The sequence below is a fragment of the Rhinolophus sinicus genome, chromosome 4 (genome assembly GCF_057876585.1).
Source record: "Rhinolophus sinicus isolate RSI-liver-muscle chromosome 4, RSI-T2T, whole genome shotgun sequence".
NCBI classification, from domain to species: Eukaryota; Metazoa; Chordata; class Mammalia; order Chiroptera; family Rhinolophidae; genus Rhinolophus; species Rhinolophus sinicus.
In genome coordinates, this window is record NC_142504.1 from 40,322,908 (window position 1) to 40,348,818 (window position 25,911).

The 25,911-nt window shown below is 34.0% G+C and overlaps 1 protein-coding gene across 5 annotated transcripts in view; it reads left to right on the forward strand.

Annotated features, from left to right (window-relative positions):
• The window catches only part of SEMA3A (semaphorin 3A), a 458,699-nt gene that overhangs the window by 217,949 nt on the left and 214,839 nt on the right, over positions 1-25,911 (forward strand). For 2 of the 5 annotated variants that reach the window (XM_088797782.1, XM_074340665.2), the window contains one exon: positions 24,009-24,202. In XM_088797782.1, coding sequence (XP_088653908.1) covers positions 24,091-24,202 — 112 coding nt within the window. In that variant the 5' untranslated portion in view covers positions 24,009-24,090. The other 3 variants (XM_074340666.2, XM_074340667.2, XM_019746906.3) reach the window with 3 other exon arrangements.

Genomic DNA, 25,911 nt, shown 5'->3' on the forward strand with positions numbered 1-25,911 from the left:
TGTCATGCCTTCCTATCTTAGGATTCCAACAGCAAATTGATGACATATACAAAATAGGATGTTTTGAATAAGGTTTACTCACAAAGGAACTATTTACAAAAATGTTGGTATAGAGGACCCACAAAGCTCTCAGTTCTCCACTCAGAGGCCGAATGCACATGATTCTTTCACTTCAAGTTCTAGTAATGGCTTCACATCACTAATAGAAGACTGATGATACCAGTGAGAGTGATATTTGACTAAGATTATTTTCAATGGAAAATGAAAGGAACTTTGTGAAAGATATTTAAGTAATTATTTCTTTTTTCTCTAGAATTTTGTATTTTCACCTCAGTTCTTAATAAAATGAATTACTATAGAAGACCTGTCAAGGAACAGGTAAAGATATCTGGCAAGGGATCCCTAAAACTAGTCCTCATTATAAAGAGTGTGAACTTTTCTGAATGAATGTTGAAAATGTGTACAGATACTATGAAAGTTCTAAGCATGACAGGCATAGTTCCCACAAAAGCACTTGCGGAACTAGACACAGAACTTCCCAATGAAGCTTATTTTCATCATGTACTATGAGGTATGATAAAAAATTATGGTGAATGCTTAAATAAAAAAAATAATAGTACAGTAAAAGAGATGTTGCCATTAATTGCCCTCAAAATACTCTCCCTTTCTTCAAACACACTTATTCCATCAATCTTGCCACTTTCTGAAGCAGTTCTGGAAGTCCTCTTTCATGAGTGTCTTTAGTTGTGCTGTCATGTCTGCCTCTATGTCCTGGATCATTTTGGCTTTGGGGAAGAGAGAGAAGTGGCATAGTGCCAGACCTGGTGAATAAGGTAGATGAGAATGCACTGTGAAATTTTTGTTTGACAGACATTTCCGTACCAGAAGTGATGTGTGATACGGAGCCTTTCCGTTGTGATTGAAAACTATGATGAATGCTTCTGCTGAGTGCCATCCAATGAAAAGGCACTTCAAACTTTAGTAACAGTGTGTGACAAGTTTCAACTTGTTCAGTACAGACAGTTGGGTGTGAGTTATGGTTGAGAGAAGGTGTGTTTTAAAGTGCGCTATAAATCATCCTCCATCATGACAATATTCTTGGTCACACATCGTTTCTGGTATAAGGCAATTTCTGGCCTAAAAAACATTATGGTGTGTCCTCATCCACCTTATTCACAGGATCCGGGTTACTTCTGGCTCTTCCTCAAAGTCAAAATGATTCAGGACATTGAGGTAGTGATGGCAGTGCAACTAAAGACACTCACGATACAGGATTTCTAGAACTGCTTAACCTGTCCTTAAAGTTAAGCACTTTTTACTAGACTATTTTATTTCTACTATACATCATTTTATATTGGGCATCAAGAAAACTAGTGATTACTTACTAATGGTCCTTAACTTATCTTAATGCAGAAGACATGATCATATAATTCCATATAAATTTTACCAGGTCCAAGAATTCCACTTGTCTTCATTTAGTTTTCTATATTGAAGTAATAGGTACAGATGTTGGGATACAACTCATTTTTTAAGATCTAGCATCTTAAATTTTCTACTCATTATTTCTTCAAATGTAAATCTAAAAATCACTCCATAAATGTTTCAAATTATGGGTAATTTGAATGGACAGAATTTAAAAATAGGCCTTACTTAAGAACTATAAAATGATTCTCATGTAGGCTAAAATGGGCCAGTAACGGTATACCAATCATTTTAGGCTTAAAAACGTTGCTGTAATAAAAAACTCAAAAGCACAAATGATTTATTTCTTATACATTTAATGACTTTTTGTGAGCTGCCTCTGCCTCTCTTCCAACTCTTCTTCACGTAGGTTACAAATTGAAGAAGCAATCTCATCTGATACTTTGTAGAGGGAAAGAGAGATGATGGAACCATAGGATTGTTCTAAAAGGTATTATTCAGAGGTTGCAGCAGTATTGCTCATTTTTCATTCACCAGAAAAAAATCATATGACTAAACCTAATATCAAGGGGTAGGGAATAATAATCCTCCCATAGGAAGAGCCAGTAAATAATTAAAAAATATATATTTAGCTTGCTTTTTGAAAATAGTTCTTCCTAATGGTATTCTGAAACACACAGTTCATAAAAATGCAACATATAAGAAAAGTTTTCCCAAGTGAAAATTATATTAAATTATGCATAAAATGTCACCTGGACATTTTGATATAAAGATAAAAATCATTTAATTAATATTGTGTGAGAAAAATGTTTTTTATATTCTGATATAGGGAAAAAACTGTTATATTTCACAACTTCAAAAATATATCCTATCTGAATTTATTTTAATGATGAAAACTACCTTTATCTCAATTTATTAACACTCTAGGATAAAAGCAGAAATCTGACATATCGCTCTTCTAAAACGTGCAACTGTTTTTATAACATCACACAAATATCCTTAATAATAATAATGAGAATGACAGCATGCATAAATGGAGGCAGAGGCATTCATAAAAATATGTAAGTAACAAAGACTTAGGATTAGGTTAAATTTGCCTATAAATACCATTTTCCTGTTTTACAGGAAAAACTAAATTCTTATATTAATTTATAGAAAATCATCACATTTTTCATCAATGATATTTCTCTAATATTAAATTTCTTTTTGAGAGCTATCAAGAAATAGACTGTATAAAATCCTATTTTCTCCATTTTCCATCATCATTAAATAAATATTCATTATCATTCAAATGTATCTTTATTATTAACCATTATGGGGTTTTCTATAAAATCTTCAGCAAATTTTAAATGTCCTTTATAAAAATAAATCTTAAAATATGTTTAGTACTTTTAATTTTAGTCTATTTGCATAGCACTAATGAATGGGAAATATTTTGAAGTTATTTCTATTAATAGTAAGGGAATATTGTTAGGTATGGGAGTTAGAAGCTCTATTCAAAATCATAAAATTAAGTGTGAATTTATTCATTACTCTTACTTGCAAGAAGAATGGGTGCTTGAAAAGGATAAAGGGCAGATCTAAGCTCCCAAGAAAGACATTAAAAAAAAAATTACAAACCTTGAGTTGTTTAACTTTATCCTTATTCTCTCCATCCTTCCCTTCTCTGCTTCCCTCCTTTCCTCTCCCTCCCACTTCCCTCTTCTTTTTATTTAATATATATCCCATTTAAATACTGTAGCACATGGTACAGCTAGCAAGCAACACTATAACATAAAATTTAGAATGGAAGCTGAATTTTTTACACACTTGAATTTGTACGACTATGTTCATTACCATAAAAATAGGCAGGCCTGCAATTTAGAAATAATGACTTTGTTCCTTTTTAATGATAGGAGACAAAGCACATCTCTCTACTCATAATCAACATATGTTCGAGGGTTCATTTTTTATTACTAATTTCTCCTAATCTGAAAATATTTTGGTATTTTTAAGTTATTAGAGTGGAGGAAATTATAGTACAAATGAATGAATTAATTTCTCCTTTCAATACTTATGAATGAAATCTAAATTCTCTTTTGAGTCTATCAGAGAGGGGCATTCATTTCACTACATTGAATATTGGTTTCAGGAGGATATGGAATACACACCGAAAACACATTACAGCTGTGCCAATCTTTTTGCAATTATTTTGAATAGTTGGCTATTTGCCCCATTTGACAGTTTGTGAACATGGTGAATAATTTAGCATTCATGCTGCTGCTGTTTTGGCACAATTAACATGAATCACATATCCACTGCTATTCAAACTGATTGCAATATGGGGTAAAAAGAATCACTGCTTTAATGTTTGTTTCTTTGTACTGTATTTTTCAAAAATGGCTTGCAAGGCAATGCTAAATAAATCACAATGGAGACCACTTTGTGTGATGACCTAAAAGACTCCGAGGACATCCCTTTTTATTAAATTCCTGATGCCAATTTAGATCTGGTATCTAATTTTAGAATTTTCTTGGAGAGCCTGTCAACTGGACGCCCATGTATTCCAAGCATGTGCAAAATATTTATGGACCTCTGTGCAAAGCCAAAGACTGCCATGTCATTATGAATATCATCGTCCATTTGTCATTCTGCCTTACATGACTCAGAGGCAATGATTATACACAATTTCTATCTTACTCTCAGTGGCATAACTTGAGTTTAGTCTTCTATTATGCTGTTTTATTCTGACCAAATGAACTCAGTATAATTTAAACTTGAGAAAAGTTCAGGTTTTGAAAAATTACTTTAAAAGTGTATTTGCCATAGATTTTTAATACCTTAATACAAAGAGCTACATTTTCAACTACTCTTATATCTTATAAGAAAATCTGAAGGACAGATTATTTTTCACTATCAGAGGAGTTGCTTTTATATAAAGGACAAAAAGGATCATCATCAGTAAGTATTTGTTCAATGAATATTGGTGTTTAATAGTTCATCTGTAGGTTCAAGATAATAATAATAATACATTTGTAAAGCTAATACCACAGTTTTGTCTTAGCACTATTGTTAATGATTGCTTGTTTTTTGTATGGCATAGAAAAAATAATTTGTTTCAGACCGAATGAAAAATGAACTTATCAGTTTTGCACAGCTGTACTTCTGGATGTGTTAAACATTCATTAAGTCAATAAATATTTAGTAACACCTACCATGTACCAGGTACTACTCCAGGTGCTGGGGATATAGAATAAAACAGATTAGCCATGAAGAATACTTTCTAAAGCAGAGAGACAAACAGAATCCACATACATAAAATGTATGTCAGATGGTGAAAGGGGTTGTGAAGAAAAATAGATCAGAGTTAGAAAACAGGAATAAGGGTTACAGTTTTAAATTGGGTGGTCAGGGCAAATGCATTGAGAATGTAACCTCAGATAGGATCCATGAAGGAACTGATGGAAGGAGCAGTGCAGCTCTTTGGGGGAAGTGCATGGCAGGCAGAGGGCACAGCAACTCTTAGCCTTTGATTATCAGTGTCCAAAAATGCAGAGCTTAGAGGAACTTTTCTAAGGTGAGAAGTTGAATTTCATATAATTCAGCGATTCCCTTATGTGCATAAAGTTGAAATAAAATGTTTTCTCATTATCATTCCAGTTTTGTGAGTATATTATATCATTTTAGTAAATGCATTTGAAATATAGTCAATGCTTGTGGGGACAGAGTCCCAGAGAGCAGTTTCCAGGCTCTCTGCCTCCTGTAGGGAGGTGCTGTGCTGTTTCAGGTAGTGAATGACCATCAACTGTGATTGGTTGGCCATCAGCTGTAACCGGTTAGCCAATTGGCTACTGATGTAACTGCGGGCTGCATTGATTGGTTGGTTGGTTGGCAGGGAAAGAAGTGAATTGCGGGCTGCGGATTGTGTGGCTACTACTGCATCTGTCTCGCCAGGCCACCAGAGAGAATATAGTGGTATGACTCCCCTATCTATGGCTCCATGGGTGTTCCTTTTTGGCCTAGCCATATCCTGCGTTCTTATGTGGGGAACAGGACCAGAGGCCCCGCAGGCTGCCCCGCACGACAATGTTGGTAGAATGTTTGTCTAGTTTCATAATGCAATTAAATTAAAAAACAACACATAAATCCGGTATATACCTAATATTGTCATCATGTTATCTGACTAGATATAAGTCCAATTGAGTTGTGACTATATAGAGGAAACGTTAAAAAATGCAATGTGAGCTATGTTATGTTGTCAGACATCAAATTACTCAGTTTGCCTAGGATTCAGTTTTGTCATCAGCAAAATGGAAGAGCATTCTTATCTTCCAGGGTACTGTTGTCAGGATTAAAGTTAACACATGCAAGAGTATCTAATTCAGCATCCTGCTTACTGTGGGCAATCGGAAACTAATGTGTGTGATCACTGTTGTAATCAAGCAGAATGTTTTTAATTAAATTACAATAAGAAACTCAAAAGTCACAAAACCAATGATGCTCATATTTTCATGACAATCACATTCTCCCCTTATAAGCACACTGCTTGGAGCCAGAAAAGGGGAAGGTAGAACCTACGTAGTTAGACATCGAAGGGCAACTTGCTGAGGGCATAGCCTGATGCACCCAAAAAGGGACCACCACCCACCCATCTTCAGAAGCTGGAAGTCCAAGGGAGATTTAAGTGCTGTGCCCTGCCACAGGTTGGCTTCTGGTATTTCTTCTTGGTGCCTCCATGACTGTTTTACGTCCTTGATCTTTGTACAGTTTTATGCTCACTTTGCTAATATTTTGACGCAGAATTAACTCAAGCTTTTTGGTCCTGGGAGTTATGTGGCATTTTAGAGTTGATTTTGCATCACAACTCCAGAGCACTATGTTGATGTAATGCTGGCTTATTAGGATTCAGATATTTTCCCCAACTTTTTAAATTCTTCCTAGAACTCTTATTCTTGTCACCTCATGCCATCAGTAGAGCTGTTATAATCATCTTGAATATCCTGAAAGTGAAAGAGTTAAAATCCAGAGTGCTACCTCAATGATCCCAATTAGTCAGCAGGTTTCACCCAAATGTGTGCCTTGTTCCTTCATTTATTCAGACATTTCAGCTTTCACAAACTTTTGTTGAGTACTTAGTGGATGCTTACTGCTTTGGTTATAAGGCAAAGAAGGTGTGATTTCTCCCTGTGAAGAGAAGAAGAAAGCTGACCTTTAAAAAAGTTATTATAATATATTTTGAGGTTCTATTATAATCACTAAGAACAGAGAGTGTCAGAAAACAAAAAATGGATACAGATGTCTGACTAGAGTTTTAGGGAAGTGTTCAAGAAGAAGATAATATTTAAGATGGATCATGAAGAATGGGAAGGGATTTAATTAATTAGACTATCTTGGGATTTCCTATTTTAAAAAAGCAGGTTTTGTTAGTTATGAGTATTTCAAGTCCCCTTGTGCAATTCTCATGCCTATACTCAAACTGTAAGCTTTCCGTAACTTTATATGTAATTTGTACTCTTTTATTTGCACCAGTGACTCTTCACACTGTTCTTAGAAAATTCTGTTTAGGGAAAAGGAGGTATAAGGGTAGCATACACAAAAAGGAAGCTATTAGAAGAGAATGTCATAAATCAGTTTGGATTATGTTATAATCTCAAAAATTCTAAGTGTAGCTAAATATCCTGTTAAAAACAAACAAACAAAAAAACACAAGAACAAACAAAAAAACAAACAAACACCACTAATATTTGTATTAATTGGTACCAGGCTGAGGATTGTATAATAAAATAACAAACATAAGAATAATAAATTAGTAGTTAATACTTTTCAAGCCAGAATTAGAATCTCTTTCTTTATAGTTAAGTATATGGAAAAAGAAGGAAATAATTAATGACATAAAAACTCATAGGAAATGTTCTTTAATTAAAAAAATACCAAAATAGATTATGTTTTTCTTCAAACAATGCATGCATGGGTTTGTGTGGGAGGAAAAAGGGATCTTCAAAAGTAATGAAGAAAAATCAACTAAAATGCCGACCAAATAGTTTATTACTGTCATATTATTATTGTTGTTAATTGCACTTATTTAATAGCGTTTGAAGAGGATGTCAGTAAACAGATATACACATACACATATGATTAAAATAGTACAGAATGAGAAAACTCATAAAATAAAGGAAAAGGTACTTTCCAGAAACCAGCTAGGAGACTACAAAATGTTGGTTTCTTTGTGTGAGCATTAAATTTCATTTTAAACTTCTCATCAGCTAAAGTTAAAAGGAAATACATTTCCGTTGACTGATAAAAAGTAGTATATCAGTTCTGGAGAAAAGCCATTCCGGGCACTAAATTCTCAGAGGAATTTATCATGTGTATCATTATTTGAGATGTTGACTAGTATAATGAATACTGGTTCTGCAGACATTGGAAGAGTATTCTTCGTAAGATCATTTGTTATATAAACCTACAATAAAAGCTAAGGGCATAATATTACATTGTGATCTGTGAATCAGTTTCTATGAGGAGCCTGCAAAAACACTTGTGGGAAAATGGAGAAATAAATCAAATCATTTTCAAAAAGAGAATTATTTTCCCCAACGTGGTGATGATAAATGAAAACCATTATGTTTTCTAAATAGTTTTCGGTTTTAGAGTGGATGTTCCAATTTTCATTGTGAATTCAAAATTCTAGGATGCTAAACACTTTTTAAATGTCATTTCATATTTGAGACAGGGAGAGGGTTGATTAGCCAAAATCAGCTAATGATTAGTTAGTTATTTCTTTCGTTGTTAGTCTTCACAAAGGCCATCGAAATTTGGCTTCTGTTCTCACCACCCACTCTATTGTTGCATGAGGTATGGATGATTTTCATCCTACCACTTCAAATAGAACTTGTGTTGCCCATTTTCCACACCCCTCTCTCACATTCGACTGACCTCCTTACAAGTCTCTACCTGGATGTCCATCACATTGCTTTCTTGTCCTTCCCTGGTTGTCATTCTCCTCCTTGGGGTTTGCCTCTTGTTCCTGCTCCTTACTATCATCCAGAGTTCTGTCCTGAGCCTACTTTTTCTCTGTATTGACCTTAACTCCTACATGTGTCCCAATTTTTGTCTCTGGCATCTGAGCTTTAAACTAATTTACCAAACTTCTTATGTGTACCTAAACTGTATATTGAGTAATCTTCTCAAAACCAACACGTTCACAACCGGACTCCCTTCTCTTTCTTCAGTTATATCTGCTCCTCTTCTTCTCTTGTTAGTATCATTTAATGGCTCCAATCATCTTTGCTGTAAGTATGGGAATTAGTGTAAATCATGTATTCACAACATTGTCATTACAGAGTGGGAAAGGTTGTAAAATTTCACTTCTCCAGCCTTCTACCAAACTTTTCATCCGGGCTAGCATGCCTCCTTTGTACTTCCCTCATGTGATTTCTCTCTCCTTTTCATAATCTACTGCCGTGTTTCAATGCCTTGTCACCTCTGGTGTAGACTGTTAGAATAGAAACCTACCTGGGCTTTCTACCTTCATGCTTGTTGTTAATAATTATATCTCCAACAGTGCAACCAGACTCATTTATCTAAACAACAACAACAACAAAACTATTTATGGCTTTCTCCTCCTTAAAGTTCTTCTGTGTCTTTTCACCACCTATAATAGAATTACAAGCAAGACTATATAGATACTTTTTGATTTGGCCCCTGCTGATTTCTCTTTCCTCTCCGCTTTGCAATTTACACCCTGTTAATGGCAAAATTGCTCCCATTTCCTGCACTCACACATGCTCTCCTATTTTGTGGCTTTGTACTTTGGAGCCCTAGCATGACCTCCTCATCTTTCTTCACCTGCTCTTACTCATCATTTAAGACCCAGCTCAGGCATCATCTCCCACAGGAAGCCTCTCTAAAATCCCAGTTGCACGAAATGCCTGTCATCTGTGCTGTCTGAGCAATTAGCTGTCTGAGCAATACTGTGTTTGTATTTTCTTTTCCTGTAACTTTCCCTTACTAGATTGGGACCTCCTCAAGGGCAAGATCACATCTGATTTAATTATTTTTTCCCCCATAACAACTAGTTAAGTATTTGGAAATGACTGATAAATATCCATTGAAATAAGTTGATAGGAAATGATCAGTAGCTTCTATCTTCTATTAAATCTGTATCTCAATGTAACTGAATGAGAGGACTGTAAATTGAACTGGACTGTGAATTGTGTTATGGTCTCTATTAACCCTCTCTGAGGAAGAAATTTAACTTTTCTTCCTAAAGTGATAGGAATAGTCAACACTCTCCAGAAATCTTACTTACAGCCAAATTCTTCTGCATCGTGCTAAGTACATTTAAAATGAGAACCACATAATTGAATTTCGTCCCAAATTCCTACCTCAGAGATTAGTATAAAGGTATATTTAAATATGTTTTATTTAATAAAAAGTGTTTTGATATTGCTACAATCATAGCTGTTTCAAATATTTTAATGACAGAGTATTATATAATAATGTTTACATTTTATTCCCAAGCTGAAATTAGAATTTTACATAGAGTGATATAAATCATTAAATTCTTATTCCTAACCAAAATAATTACATACTGTTCATATTTTAAATGATAAATTTCACAGTATGGTTTGGAAATACACTTTTGAATATAGTATTCATGGTGATAGAAGGAACCAAAGGTGGGATAATTTAGTCCAGCTTACTCCATTGTAGAGAAAGATATTGAGATTCCCCCAAAATTAATTATCTAATAACAGATAAGTTGTTAATTCCCAACCTGGAAATAGGACTCAGGTTAGGTTTCTCTTAGCACACGGTACTGCCAGTTACTTGTTATTTAAAAATGTAATCCATGCATTTCGGTGAAATATGAGCCAAAAATGAACACACACACACACACACACACACACCCCACTACACAGAGTGATTAAATAATGGATATTTCCGTTGTCATTTCTACTTGTGCCACTGAGGGATGTGAAAGGCTCATCTCTATCATTAATAGAATCTATGAGAAGTTGTAACAAAATGTTCATCTATGCTTTGCAATTTTATTACAGATTCCTTTCAGGTATATGTAACAAAATGGAGGTCTAAAAAGTGGCATTTCTATTCCAGTAAATATAAAATAAACCACTCGGAAAAAAAAAAACAAAAAAAACCCAGCAAATATTAGTCACAAAAAAATAATTGTCTTGATATTTAAAATTGAATCAAGGTGTGCAGGCCACTAGCCCATTAAAGCAACATATTATTTAGATGTTGAACATTATTTTAGAGCATTAAATATACATAGTATCAATTTCTTGTAATGAGACTCAGGTGATGGTATTTACCTTTAAATCTATTTACAATACAGTAATCAGAAACCTGCAGTTTTTTATATCCTGAGTCTGATTTCTGAAAATAGACTTTATCACTTTTTCCAAGACTGAAATCTGAGAACAATTCTTCAGAACAAGGAAATGGGTCAAAGCCAACTGTTCTAATTGTACTTAAGATGCCAGAAATCACACGAGTTTGTATCATTCAAGAAAAAAGAAACCTATTTTATTACACATTATTTGAAACTACCTCAGCCTAGCAAAGTTTTTAAAAAGACAGAATAATTATATTTTGTCTATGTTTTAAAGTTTATAATTAAACGGCATCTAGGAGATGGTTGGTATATACTTCTTTTTTTATAAGGATTTATTCATGTTTACAACCAGTTTTCCTTCAAGCATTTCATGTTTTGTTTTGTTTTGTTTTGTTTTTATTGGGGAAGGGGAACAGGACTTTATTGGGGAACACTGTGTACTTCCAGGCCTTTTTTTTTTTTTTTTTTCCAAGTCAAGTTGTTTTCCTTTCAATCTCAGTTGTGGAGGGTGCTGTTCAGCTTCAAGTTGTTGTTGCTAGCTCCAGGTCCAGTTGCCGTTGCTAGTTGCAGGGGGCGCTGCCCACCATCCCTTGCGGGAGTCGAGGAATTGAACTGGCAACCTTGTGGTTGAGAGCCCGCACTCCAACCAGCTGAGCCATCTGGGAGGCAGCTCAGCTCAAGGTGCCGTGTTCAACCTTAGTTGCAGGGGGCAGAGCCCACCATCCCTTGCGGAACTCGAGGAGTTGAACTGGCAACCTTGTGGTTGAGAGCCCACTGGCCCATGTGGGAATCGAACCGGCAGCCTTCGGAGTTAGGAGCATGGAGCTCTAACCGCCTGAGCCACCGGGCCGGCCAGTATATACTTCTAAAAGGCCAATCTTACATTGCCTCTCTGATTCAATTGCAAATCCTTGATGGTAAGGTAATGTGTGCATTTGCCTTTGAATTCTTACAATTTTAGAACAATGTCTTACACAGAAGTTCAATAAATGTTTGTTGAATTGCATTTTAATGTGTATGTATGTGTTTATATATATACACATTTGTGTGTATTTATATATAAACATATATGTATATGTATATATGTACGTGTGTATACATATATATACATATACACACATGTACATATATATGCATGCATTTATAAAATACATAAGACTAAAATGCTTTATTATCTTGGGAGAAAAGGTATTGACTTAACTTCAAACTCTTCACTATTTTAAGGTCCTCATTACATACACAGCCTTGTTCTCTCAAAGCAGCATTCCTTCAGTGTAGACCATCTGAAGGGAAACCCACCTCCCCTACAAACAGCCCCACCAACCTCCTGGGAAAAGGGTGACACATTTTTCCCACACCTACTTACACAGGAAGAAGACTTAGCTCTTAAATGTTATAACACCTGATATTTAGCTTATGGGTCAGAGAACTGGTCAAAACGAAAGTCATTTATGTCAAAACTATACCTAATGAAATTCTATTATTTAAGGATATTTCATCACCCCACTACAAAATACTTTTCTACATATTCCAAACTAGAATATATATTTTTTCAGTTAAATATAACTTTAAAACAGATTTAACTGTTTTTGTTTGTTTGTTTGTTTGTTTGTTTGTTTGTTGTTTTTGTTTTTTAATAAGCAAATGGTCATTGACCAGATTTTTGAATTCTGGGATTTGTTTTTCAAACCAATCTTCATGGGTTCAGGAATATATGAAATGCTTTGAATCAGTTTTTGACAGAATGGACAGAGTTCTTCTGAAAACCTTCAAATTCCTTTCAACTCTAGTTTTTGCCGTCCATCTGAATATAACAGTTTTGACAGCCAGCTTTGTCTCTTGCTGCCAACCCCATCCTGCATCTCCCAGGAACCATGACAGTTGTCAGGAAGTCATTCACTCACATTTATTGAGGACCCATTGTGTGAAAGGAATTGCACTAGGAACTTCACAGGAAACAGTCTATAGGAGCCTCACCATTGAAGATATCCTATAATTAAAGCAGTACTAAAGACAAATATATTCGTATGTGCACTTTACTGACAGAATGAATTCATATAACATGCCCAGAACACAATACATATATGTAGAGATTTAGCTCATAATGCATAATGGGTGTTGGGTGACTGCAGCTAGGATAAATTATTTTTCAAAACTGTGTAAAGAATTAAATACAAAGAGGGGAATGAATTAGAGATAGAATGAACTAGGGAAGAAATACCTACTATAATACTATGTTCACTATAATTTTATACATAGAAAAATATATATTACCTATTTTTTAAAGTCTCCAATCACTCTTTTTTGCAGTTGAGAGAAAGAAGTGTCAAAAGTATCATAAAGCCCATTTAATAAAAACACAAAAAATAGAAAAGTGACAGCAATCAGAGAAAACCTTTAGAGTACACAGAAGGTCATCCTACTCAATATAATAAACTAAACATTTTAAAATTCACCATTTTAAAATTTCTGGTTTATTTCTCTTTTCTAATACTTTTAAATCGTGAATGTATTGTGACGATATTAACATTTAAATAAATCAGAATGGGAAGAAAGCTTTAGTGTCAATCATGTAATTTTTATGAAATTATTCTGAAATTGAATGAGGCAGAAGAAACATGATCCAGCTGCTGGGGTGGCAAACAGCCCACCATGGTTAGATAGCTGAAGTGCCACATCCTGCATCTTGTTAAATGTAACTCAATCGTCTCTATTTCAGCAGAAGGGTCTTTATTTTCATCCTGGCACTAGAGTCTTAAAGTACACTAAAGCTTAAGTTTGTTTAAAGTTACAACATGATTATTCCTATAAAATAATTAGTGACATTTGAACCACTTTCTGATAGACTCAATTTAGTAGGAGACTAAGTGGCTTTCTGCGTTTATTGAATTCACATTTGCAAATGCTGCAAAATGCATTTAAAACACAGCATTTTTGAGGGTGTACAACAGGATGAACTTTTAAAATTCCACATCATAGGTTTATAAAACATGCTTCTTTCTTTAAAACCTGCATTGCATACCCGGCTACTTATTGCCAATAAATCTAGATAGTTTTGCCATGGACTGACTGATACTTATGCGGAAAAAGAAATTATAATTCTATTCAGATTGTGGTAATTCTATTTTCATACTTTGTAGTGTTTTAATTATGATGAAAAAATAAATAGGAAAATGACTTATTTTGTGAATTAAGATATTCACAATTCATGTTGTGAAATTAAGTGATATTTTGTGAGTATTCTTTTGCGGATTTAAGAAACTGTTCAAAGATAGTTCTATAATATTAATCACTACCATGTTTCCCTGAAAATAAGACCTATCCCAGAAATAAGCCCCAGTTAAGATCATCAGCCAGATAGACGCCTTTAGTACATTATGACGATGTTCCAGAAGAAGATGACATGACTATATTTGAATGAATGTAGATTGTTGTATATTAAAAAATAAAACATCCCCTGAAAAATATACCCTAGCGTCTTTTGGAGCAAAAATTAATATAAGACTCGGTCTTATTTTGGGGGAAACACGGTATTATATTTTTCCAAGTGTATTTTAACAGTGGTGATAAAGGTAAAGGGGGAACGTTCCTGTTGAAACTATTATAGTAAAACATTCCACAAGGATGGAAAATTAACTTACTTACCAGCCAATTAGATTCCCTAGTGTTCTGAAAGTTGCATGAAACAAAACTTGTGGAACAGTTAAAATACTAAAGAATGTTGTTGACCTATGAGATGTAATGACTTAAAATATAAATAGTAGCAGGAGATATTCCCATAGTAGTTGTACAGGTGTTTCACCTGTTGACCTAAACTTCTCTGCTTCCTAAAGTTAAGTCTCACACTTATCTGGGAAAATAATTTGCTCTGAATCATAAATACTAACTCATGAAGCTTGCAACTTAGGTTATTAAAAACCACTTGCGTGTTGAGAATTTAGTGCTAGTAAATGGGTCCTTTACTAATTTAGGGCTTGATTTACCATAAAAGACACAATTCTTTTTATACTGTGCAAGCTGTGAAAGATGGAGGTTCTCAAGTCTACATCTGGCCAAGTGAGTCACCAGCAATTTGTTAAGAGGTGACATTCTGCTCTCCTTTAATTTGGTGCTGCCTGCAGTCGCAGGGCTATTAGCAAAGTCACCTCAGGCTTGTTAGTCTAAGCCATCATTTCTCTGCTTACCACTGCCTTCTCTACTCTTCATATTTTAATTTAAATATTTTTCATGGTCAAACCTGCTGCACTTCATATGTAACTTTGATGCATTTAAAATTTAACGTGTGATACTTAAAGTTCAACTTTTTAACCCATAAAAGTAATAGCAGCCTCGATCTTCCTTTGTTCTTGTTCATCTAACACTTTTATGCTTACTGCAAGGTCTTCTCAAGGGGTGGTCATTTCTCTCTTCAAGAAAGCATTTTAGAATCACTGTTGTTTTCTTACCCACAATATCTACAAGATACCTTGGCCCCGCATATTCAATTCTGATGGCCCGAGTTTGGTCAAATTCTTTGACTGGAGAGTGGCACTCCATGGTGTGTGGCGGTAGAAACTGTGACCAGGAACACTGGCTCACTGGATGTCCTTGTACTGGGCAATGCCAAATATATCTAATTTGATCCCAGCAGCCATTGGGTGGTGTGTGTCGGGGGGTGGGGGTAATGAATTTTATTTCTAGACAAATAAAGTAAAACTTCAATTATATTGCTACAAATTGCCATCTTTGATTTAAACACAGGTGTCCTGCCTCATATAATAATACATGCATTTTCAAAATTGTAGGGGATTTCTTTCTGGATATTTAATAAACATCTTTCTTAATTTTTAAAATAAAAAAATACAACTTGTTACTCTTTGGAAACACTGTAGAATGCTCATTTTGATTAACATCTACATTAGCACCATACTGTAATAGTTTGCAGACTGTAGGAAATATGAAAACAAGTTTTTAATCTAAAAAGAAATATATAATTGGATACTAATAATAACAAAACAATGAATTTTTGCATTTTTGATGGAGAGACCAAACATTTCATTTTATGGACTTTAACATGGTTACTTTAGCAGCATTTTGAGGGAACAAAGTAGAACTCTCTCCAGTGTTACTGTGTACACTCCAATACATGCTAAATATGAGAACATGGAAAACCGGTACAATTATATCTGCAAATAAATTATTGCTACCAGGCTATTTATAAAAATTGTGAGATTTCTGGGCCACAATATTTTAACTGTCTAGCATATATTTCCCCTGACTTTCTAATTAATAATTAATTAATTAATCCATTCATTAATAGGTTAAATTTTACTCTGTGCCAAATGTCATGCTGAGAACTAAAAATAAAATTATGAGGAAAAAGGTTTCTGTTCTCTCTGAATCAAGTCTATTGAGAAAACACACGATACATAATAAGAGCTATAATAGATATATGCACATAGCACCATAGAATCATAAGGGAGAGAGCTCCCAGAATACTCACAAAACATTCTGAAAAATTGTGCAAGGCTTTTTTTTCTTTTTAAGCAATCTTATATCCTGGGTCCCTAATTCAAAAATCCTGATATAGACAGATTAGCTTCAGTGGAACACAATAGTCTATAATCATGAGTAACCCAACAAAATGTGTAGACAATCTGTCATCACCTAGTGTCTTCCACAATAATAGAGAAGATATTGCTAGAAAGAGTGAAAGCAGATATAGTTTTACTATAAAGAAAATAGTAGGAGAGATGTATTTAAAAACAAACAAATAAAGCACTCTCAGTCAAAATAGGTACAGAAAGCTTTGTAGACAGTTTCCATGGTTTGTGTTTGAAAGTCAAAAAAAAAAAAAAAAAAGTAAATTGGCACTGATTACCAGCAATATATATAACTAGTCTCAAAAAACTTGTAATTTGTTTTACAAACCATAGCGATTGACACCTAGGCAGTTCTCAAAATTTTGTTGAATTAATGGGTAAATATAAAAGAAACAATATATACGTAAAATGTTTTGCATATATACTTTAAAATATATAAGTAAAATGTTTTCAAAGCTGACCAGCTTTGAGAGTAAAGAAAAAAATATATTTAAAATTGAATCTGTGGAACCGAATTAGGTGTTCTGTGTTACACAGAGTGACAAGCACCTACAGACATATGTTGACAGCCCGAGAATTACCACATTGAGCTTAATTCATTCAAATTTAGTGTTCTTATTCTAAGTGTCTTTATTTTGGCTTAATAGAATTAAAATAGGTTTCACGACATCATGCAATCTGCAGTACTTATTTAATAATATCCAAATGTCACCATCAAACTATCTGATTCTATTAAAAAAAATCAAATGTTTCTATTAAAAAAAATCAAAATTACACAATGAGAAATATACTCATTGTTTAAAATTGTAAGTTCAAAAAATTAACCAGTGTTTTCCTTAGGAATAACCAGTACATTATTATAGTTAATTGCTAAAGCTTTAATTGAGATAATATAGTTAAAAACCATGTGAGAACACAATTTGAGGACATTATTCTTAATGTCTCTAAAGTTGTTCTATAAAATTCTGTCTAGTAGATATTTGGGGATCTTTAAAGTGCTTTCTGTTTCCCGAGTCATGTAACAAATTTTAAAAACAACACGGGAATAATCACATTGTCATTCAAGTTCTCAAGTCAAGCCATTTTTAACGTAGATCTGTAATTTCAGAAGATTCAAAGCTGGAAATATTGGACGCCATTTTTTTCTCATGAATACAGCAGGCAGGAGAAAATTAGTTTATGTTGATTGATTTTCAAAGAGATTAATTCTATGGATATACCCTGAGGAATAATGGGGAAGACTTGAATTTTCTTCATAAATCATTTGTTAACAATAATAAAAAAATAATAATTGTTAACTAATAAACAAGGCATTGCCTAATTGTTCCCATAAGGTGACAGCTGCTACTGTAGCCAAGGCACTGAAATGAAACCTGGCATATAATTCTAACCCCCAAGATACAAAAAAAGGCGGCGGGGAGGGGCGGTTCACAGATGATATTTAAACATTGAGACAATACAGGATAGCAAAGAAAATAATTGAAGTTGTTTTCTTTTTTTTTTTTTTTTCTATAACTCTTGCAATTTGGAGAAATGTGTGCCCTTGAAAAGTGAAATGCACTATAGTTTTTGACTCAACATGCGCCAAACAGTTGGTTTTGCCATTAAAATAAACTCTTTTAAAGAGCTTTAATTGTAGGTTTCAACATTTCTGTTCTCTACCGTTATCAGTTTCAAGTTCTTTTAAAAAAAATTAAAAAGGAAAAAGGCAGCTTCCTAGAATAGGGAGATTTTAGTAAATTTACATCTGAGGTGTTACATTCTTTTCACTGGGTAATGAATGAAGGGAACTGCTTTGCCAGAGTCAAATGTAAAGTAATTGTTTAAACAATACTGCCTAGTTTCTTCACTTTGTTTATTTAGTATAGATCTGCTTATTTATTTATTCACTGAGAAGGTGTGTGATATGCCTTTGCTAAAAGCAAATAATGAATAACTTCATATCCTGAAAACCTTCACAGCCAACCTGTTCATTTCATTGGTATTCCAGGGATGTCTCATTTTTTCCTCCTCACTGCCTAGCCTGTAACTGATCAGTATTAACAATGGGATTTTTGTCTCACTTGAAAACTTTTTTGTTCCATTTAAGTTGAGGTGGAGACATTCTCACTTAAAACAAAACAAAACAAAAACAGGTATTTTCAGTGTTTTATTATTTCAATATGCTGATATTCAGGAACAGTACATTCACTTACTAAATAATCTAATAAAGAAGCTGTAAGTGATGGCAAGCTCCTTAAATAGATGGAAAAGAAAAAGGAAAAATCCCATTGAAAAATATGATGAATTTAAGAAGTCAAAAAAAATTTATCAATAGAAATGATAAACCATGCCACTATAACTGGATTTTCGCCACTTTTGGCAAATTGGATACTAACCATGAACAACATTTTATACATCCCCCTTTTTGTCACTCACTCAAACTTAGTAACCTAATAAAACTCACCTACTAGGCTCACTGATCAAATTCTCAAGGAAAGTGGAGCTACCACAACTTACCACTAAAGAACTTCTCTTATAATATCTAATACCCTTAAGTGTTTATGCTTTTCTTAAAATCTACAGCTACAAATAATATGGCTGGCCAGTTTCTGGTCTCCTTCTGGATTGATTTAACATTTATTTCTTCAATTCATTTGAAAGACAAGGAGTCTTTTATCTTGAATACCTATTTGACTTAAAGAATCATGAAAATTCATGTCATAAGAGAAAACACAAAACTGTTTTTTCTTCAAACTCTTACAAATTCAGTCCAGAGACACAGCTTATTTTATTGAAATCTATTTAAGTGGGGCAGGGGCGGGGAGGGAGTTGGGAGGGTCTGAGGGAAAGAGGAGTGAATGCTTCCCTAGAGACTGAATTCCCGTTGCCTTTTACCAATTCCTCCTCTCGGCTCATACTTTCACATGTCATTTATACTTAAAGCATTCACAAGGGTCAGATTATGAAAAGTTTAACTTAATTTCTTAGATATTACTTTTAACCTGCCACCCCCAGTTCCCAGCGACTACTGCAGTAGTCTTAAATAACTTTCATTATTGCCTAGAACGAATAATGCATCAACTATGTAGTTTTCTCAATTAATAGGGTGTCTTCTGATCATCTAAAGAATGTTTTCACCCACACAATTCTTTTTTAGAAAAACAAAAAGAAGGTACAAATTCCCTGTACCAGAAAAATCCTCATTAAAAATGAATTTCCAACATGAGATGTCAGAGCAAGGGCAAATGTTCAACTATGACATTTGCTTTAATTCTGTTGACCATAGGTCTTTCTCATAAACTGATGAAGCATTCCCTCAAAGAAGAAGAAGAAAAAAAGAATGTAGCAGATGTTGGATGGAAACTAATATAGGCTTTTTTTGTTTGTTTTTTACATGGTTAAGTTGAATAGCACCTTGAGAAGAGTACTCATGTTTGCCTCTTTTTAGTATTCGTTTTCTTCTTAATGTTTCTTAGAAAAACTGGTAAACTAACTCATTCTGAAATTCTTAGCTCATTATTTTACCTTAAAGAGGTCATTACTTCTTTCCGCAAGTGGAACTACTTTCTGGGTTTTTCTCCATCTAACCACAATAAAATGGGATGGAGTAAGATACTAGGTAGAGGCAAAGGTGTTTAATAAAGTGCACCATAACATTAAGTACATTTAACCCACTAAATCTTTAAATACATCTAAATTATACTTTTCCTTATATTCTTTTATACACATATATAGCAAGTATTTTCACTTACTACTCACAGAAAGATTCAGGGTACCTATAACCTGGGGAAGTACTTGGAAGATGATCTCACAAATTAGAACAACAATTCCCACTCTTAAACTGCAATATTTATTGCCACTCCAATTTGTTTCATAATAAATAATAAAATTAGAGAGTGGACATTAAAAAATATACACATTTGTTTTGTCCAATTCATGAAAAAATTAGAAATACATTTCCAATGGAGAAATGCTTTAATATGTTATCTTCTTTGACTATATATATATAATATATATTATATATATATTTCAATTGAAAAAATATATATATTTTTTAATTGAAAAACAAGAGTTAACCAACCTATTGTGAAGCTAGAAGTGTTGTTTCTCTAGAAAATCAAGTACACCACCCAGAAAACTGCCATCTTTGTAATCCATCTCAATATGGAGTGGGGTGAGGTTGAAAACAACTGACTAATTTGACAGAAATACATACAACAGCATGATCATCATATTGAGCACCTGCTCAAATTTGACTCTGCCGTAACCATTAATTACATCTGAAAAGTTGAAATTTAAGAAGATATTAGGAACTCAGTTGCAAGTAGACTTAATTATAGCACATGATGTAGATTGTGGGTTAAAAAAAATAATTGAAAACGGAGAGACTGCTTTGAGAAAGAAGCAAAATAAGATATTTCACATATACCTTAAATAAAATTCAACATTAAATAATCACTATAATATTTCTGATTTTTAAGAAGTAATAAATGATGCAGTAAAATCAATGGCTAAGGTGACAGATACAGCATGCCTGATCATGTCAGGACTTAGGCCACAGATTCTCAGAGTATGGAGTGATGATTCTTGGTAGAGTAGTGGGGGAAGGAGTGAATCAAAATCTCTATGTCACACATACATGTTATAAGTTTCTGTGAACCTACACAGGTCCACCCCTACCTAGGTTCTACCTCAGTTGAGAAATAGATTTAACCTTGGCTATACCTCACCTATTTGGTACTATAAGAAAAAAGATGAAAATGACCTTATTTAATCCTGACCAAGAAAGAGACATATAAAATTCCAAATACTTTTAGAAGTACTTTTCAGACATGTATTTTCTTTTTTCCTTCCTTTAAAAAAAAAAAAAAAAAAAAAAAAAAAAAAAAAAAATAGTTAAAACACCTACGTGTGGCTGTTCTTTTCTACGATTTTATAATTTAATCATACTAAGACAGTTATGCTTACCTAAAGAATTTACTGGTTTTACATTTTTTAGAATTAAAAACTATACAGATAAGCAAATATAAATGTGAATTTATTAAACTTTCAAATGTCTGAAAGCACGCAAGGACCATAAAACAATTGGAGGGTAAGAAAAATATCAAATATAAGTAATCTGAGTTTTGCTTTGTTTTGTTTTTTAATTATGAGTGTATTTATCTAAACATGGGGGTGTCTGTGTTACCAAATTCCAGGCTTCAACATTAATTTAAATTATTTGTTTTACAAAATGAAATAACTCTCCTGATTTTGTGGTTCGAAATCCAGATTGAATGTCTTTCTTCCCCATGAAGTCAATTTTGACCCTTTTTTAACTGAATTTAATGTACAAACTTATTTTTCCTGGAACACATCAAAATCTTTCAGGATTAGACATTACGCAAGTGAAATGGATACATTTCTAAATTTGCTTATCCTGTTTAGTTCTGACAGATATAAACTTGCTCTCCTACTCTAGGTAACAAGAGCTACAGAAAAAAATAAATATTTTAAGACATTTAAAATATATATTAATGAAAATGCTACTGCTATTTAAAGTTAGACTAATTATATGTGATATTTCAATAGGATCATTCATTAGTCCAGCCCTCTAAATAATCCCAAAATGACATGAATTCCTCTGCAGAATGAATGTCTATAGAGAGTAATCCATGGAAGACAGACAAGCCTCTTGTCATTTGTAGTCTTAATCCATGGCCTGGAGCGTGAAAAGTACTCAGGATAACAAGTGTGGGAATCAGTAAAATCAACATTATTTTTGGATTTTATTTTCTTAACAATACTGACTGATCAATAGGCTTGCGGAAACTGACAAATACAATACGGGTTCTGTTTGATGAATTAATCAAGTGAAGTAGAGAGAGAATCCCTCCACCCCTTTCCCCACTCTCCCCCCTTTAAAGCCTCTTCATCCTCTTCTTCCTCCTCCACCTACACACACACACACACACACACACACACACACACGCACACAAAGTGAGAGAGCAAGATGGGGGTGGGGGATGCTCATTCTCTATTGGTCAGTAGACAGTAAGTAATGGAAGCTGTAGTGACAATGCTCAGATCATTTTTTATAAGATTACAAAGCCATTTTCAGTGAGTGTTTATGCTTTCAATTGTGAGACTCCCCCTCTCCTTTTAGCTGAGAATTTTCTGTATTCTTGAAGTGGAGTTCTCTCTACTTCAAGTGTGTATGTTGAGGGGTGAGGGAGGGGAGTGTAGAGCAGGAAAAGTTGAGCAGTAAAGAAGGGAAAGTTCTGTCCTATTAACTTTTATATGTCCACCCCCCAAAAAAATAATTGTAGGAGAATATTGGCTTTGGGAAAATTGAAAGAAAAATAGAAGAGGAAATTTAAACACCTCAGACAACATGCCTCCTTAGGAAAGAACTGATGGTGTTGTGTGACTGCATGTGTCCACAGGAAATTTAGTAACCCCTTCACCAGCTCATGGAGACATAGACAGATTCTTTTTATGTTGGTCCTGGATACTCAGCAGGGACTTTTGTGAACTTCGTCATCTTCCTCTGCCCTTTAAACCAAAACTAGGGAAGTGGATTTAATTAATGAGATGTGATGCATTAAAAATGTTAGCCACAGCATTCCAGAAGCTGGAAAACCATAGCTGTTTTTAAATTCTGAGTATCCTTTTGAGAATCCCCTGTTGTAATTTATAATTCTCAGTGGACCTATATTTGTCTTGAACTGATTGTTGAAATGGGCTTTACTAGGAATTTCTTCGCTGAAATTGTAGTGGGGCTGGGGAAGAGGGTGGTTGAGCCAAGGCGGCTTGTAGGGAGCAGGGACTGATCTCTAACAAGGCTTTAAAACCTTCAGTGGTTAAAGTTATATTGACAAAAAGGATATGTAGCTATACACATATACATATGCATATGTATGCTATATATGTATATGTATGTATTAGGCACAAGTTCGGCAGAATTATATAATGAGCACGAGTTGTAAATTACGTAGGTAGCAGAATTCAGATTTTTCAAATCAAAATTGCACCTTAAAAAGGCTATAAAACAACGCTAGCCTTGGGAAGTAAATTTATAGCTACATGCCTTTCACAGGCACGCTGGAGGGTTCTGCTCCCAGCTCTAATCTCTATGAGATGTTTTTTGCATGTGTTGTGTGACAGGAGGGAAGGGAGTGGGTTGAGCTCGCTTGTTCTCCCATTGTCAGCCAGTCTAGTGAGTGTTGGGAAAACCTGTCTGTGGGATCTTGTGTCATCTCTCCCTACATGTGTACAGGAAAAGTCCGCGCTGCTCACGGTTCCTCTCTCTCTTTCTCTCTCTCTCTCTCTCTCACTCACTCACTCTCTCTCTTTCTCTCTCTCTCTCTCTGTTTCCCTTTCATTCTGCTTCCCCGGAGCCGGAGCCGAAAGAAGCAGGGAGCAGGATTAGAGTCTGCCACCGGCTATCAGAAGAGCCTAGATAAAAGGAACTGCTTCTTAAGCACCACTGCGGTAGCCCTTGTTAATTTTTTTTTTTTTTTTTTTCCTTCCACACAACAGTTGTGCCTCATTATCCGGTGGCTGCTTCGATTTTTTTTTTTTTAGGGTTTTGAAGTTTCTGTGCTTCAGTGACTGTTACAGAAGAAGAGGTATTAGTGTTGCGGTGAAGTCTTGATTGTCTGCTTTTATGAATGAAACTGACCTAAATCACCTGTTACCTCCAGTTTTCAGATTGTTTGAACTTCTCTGGCCGCACAATACAGGAGGGAAGACTGAAGCAGCATAAGGACCTACAGCGTCTGCAGCATGGGCTGGTTCACTAGGATTGTCTGTCTTTTCTGGGGACTATTACTTACAGCAAGAGCAAGCCATCAAAATGGGAAGAACAATGTGCCAAGGCTGAAATTATCCTACAAAGGTAAATCTTTATTTCTTTATTTTTGTCTGATTTGGCTACCTTTGTAATCCTCCCCCACCCCCTTTTCATTCCTTGAACTCCCTCCCAATCCAAACCATAAAACCTTTTAGTTTAACCTGGGAAACCTATATGATTGTGTGTGTCTTTCTGAGACCATTTAAACACTTTTTAATAAAAGCATGTCTTCTGTTTGCTATGACAGTTTAAATGCAAACAAAGAACATTTAATCACATTTGCAGAGGAGCTGAGTGCCTGATAAATGCTGATCTGTATATGTGATCATATGTTCAGTTATTTTTTTCTGAGTCCACTTCTATTAAAATATTTTTAAAGCTACTATTGCAAAAATGGTCTTTGTAGATGTGCATGTCTCACCTATAATAATCGTTATGATAAACTGTATTTTCTTAGTTTTAGACACTAAATGGTTAATCATCATCATGAATATTCAGTTTGTTCAAATCTGACAATCAGATGCTTAACATAAGCAGTAGATCATGGTTTGCCAAGAGAGTATAAACTGGAGAGAACAGACTAGTTTTTCCACAGTGTGTTATGATTGTACAAAAGACTGTGTATTTGGCTAATTGGTGTAAAGCTAAAGCCTTTGAAATATAATGTTATTTAATTCCATATGTACTTCAGTGAGAAATGAAGACATATCACTTCCTAGTTGTAGAACTAGTTGTGTGAACTTCTTTTTTTTTTTTTTGAAAAGTATAAATTTGACAAAGAAAAAGAGCTTTATTACATGGTCGTTAGTACTTTATTGGGTTACAGTTTAACGTGTATACTTGTTTTTTAATGAGGATTTCAAAGAAAAGAGTTGTTCTATATTTGTGTAGGTAGATTTTATAGATAGATGTATAAAGAATGCTAGCTACTAACAGAAATTCTAAAATTATATATATATATACATATATATAACTTTTATTAGAAGAGATTATTTATATAACTGAGGGAGTATTAAAGTGGAGTTGGAGATTAAAATGTTTTAACTCAAAGTAGTTTTAGTCCCTGAGGTGTTGCTTTCTTATGATTCTCAGATTTCTAGAATTGGGGGTAGGGCATAGAGATCCTTCCTTTATATTCTGTTTTTAGCCCATAATGTGAAAGAAATGTACTGAATCTATCTATGGAGACTTCTGTCTTGTGTACATTGCTCTTATGCCAGAAAACATATTCTTTAATTTTCACATGATGGGGAATATCGCTTTTTGAATGCTCTAGTATGAATGAGAACCACAAATAGGAAAGAGAGATGTAATTTTCGCACTTTGGATTAGAAAATTAAACACCTATTAAATGTGTTTATTTGGATTTAATACCTGTTAGATAAAATTCACTGAATTGGAAAATATATTTATTTTTAGTTTAATATTTTCTTGATTATTAATTGGGAATGAATTTTAAACATGAACAGTTACAAATGCACTCATCCAAGATATTAAAGAAAAACATATAGAATCCATTATATATTTAATTAAATCTCTATTATATCTCTAGTAACTATCTTTAAATTATTTTCATAGTATATGATATTATGGCATCTGTGTTTTCATCAGTTTTTGCTTTCTATTTTCATTCTTTGAGTGGATGTCATCAAATAATTGTTAGGATGATTGTCCTCTTTATGCATTTATATTTGTTATAAGTAAGTTTTACATGCAACTTTTCTTCTTAAAAATGTGAAAGGCTATAGGCTATA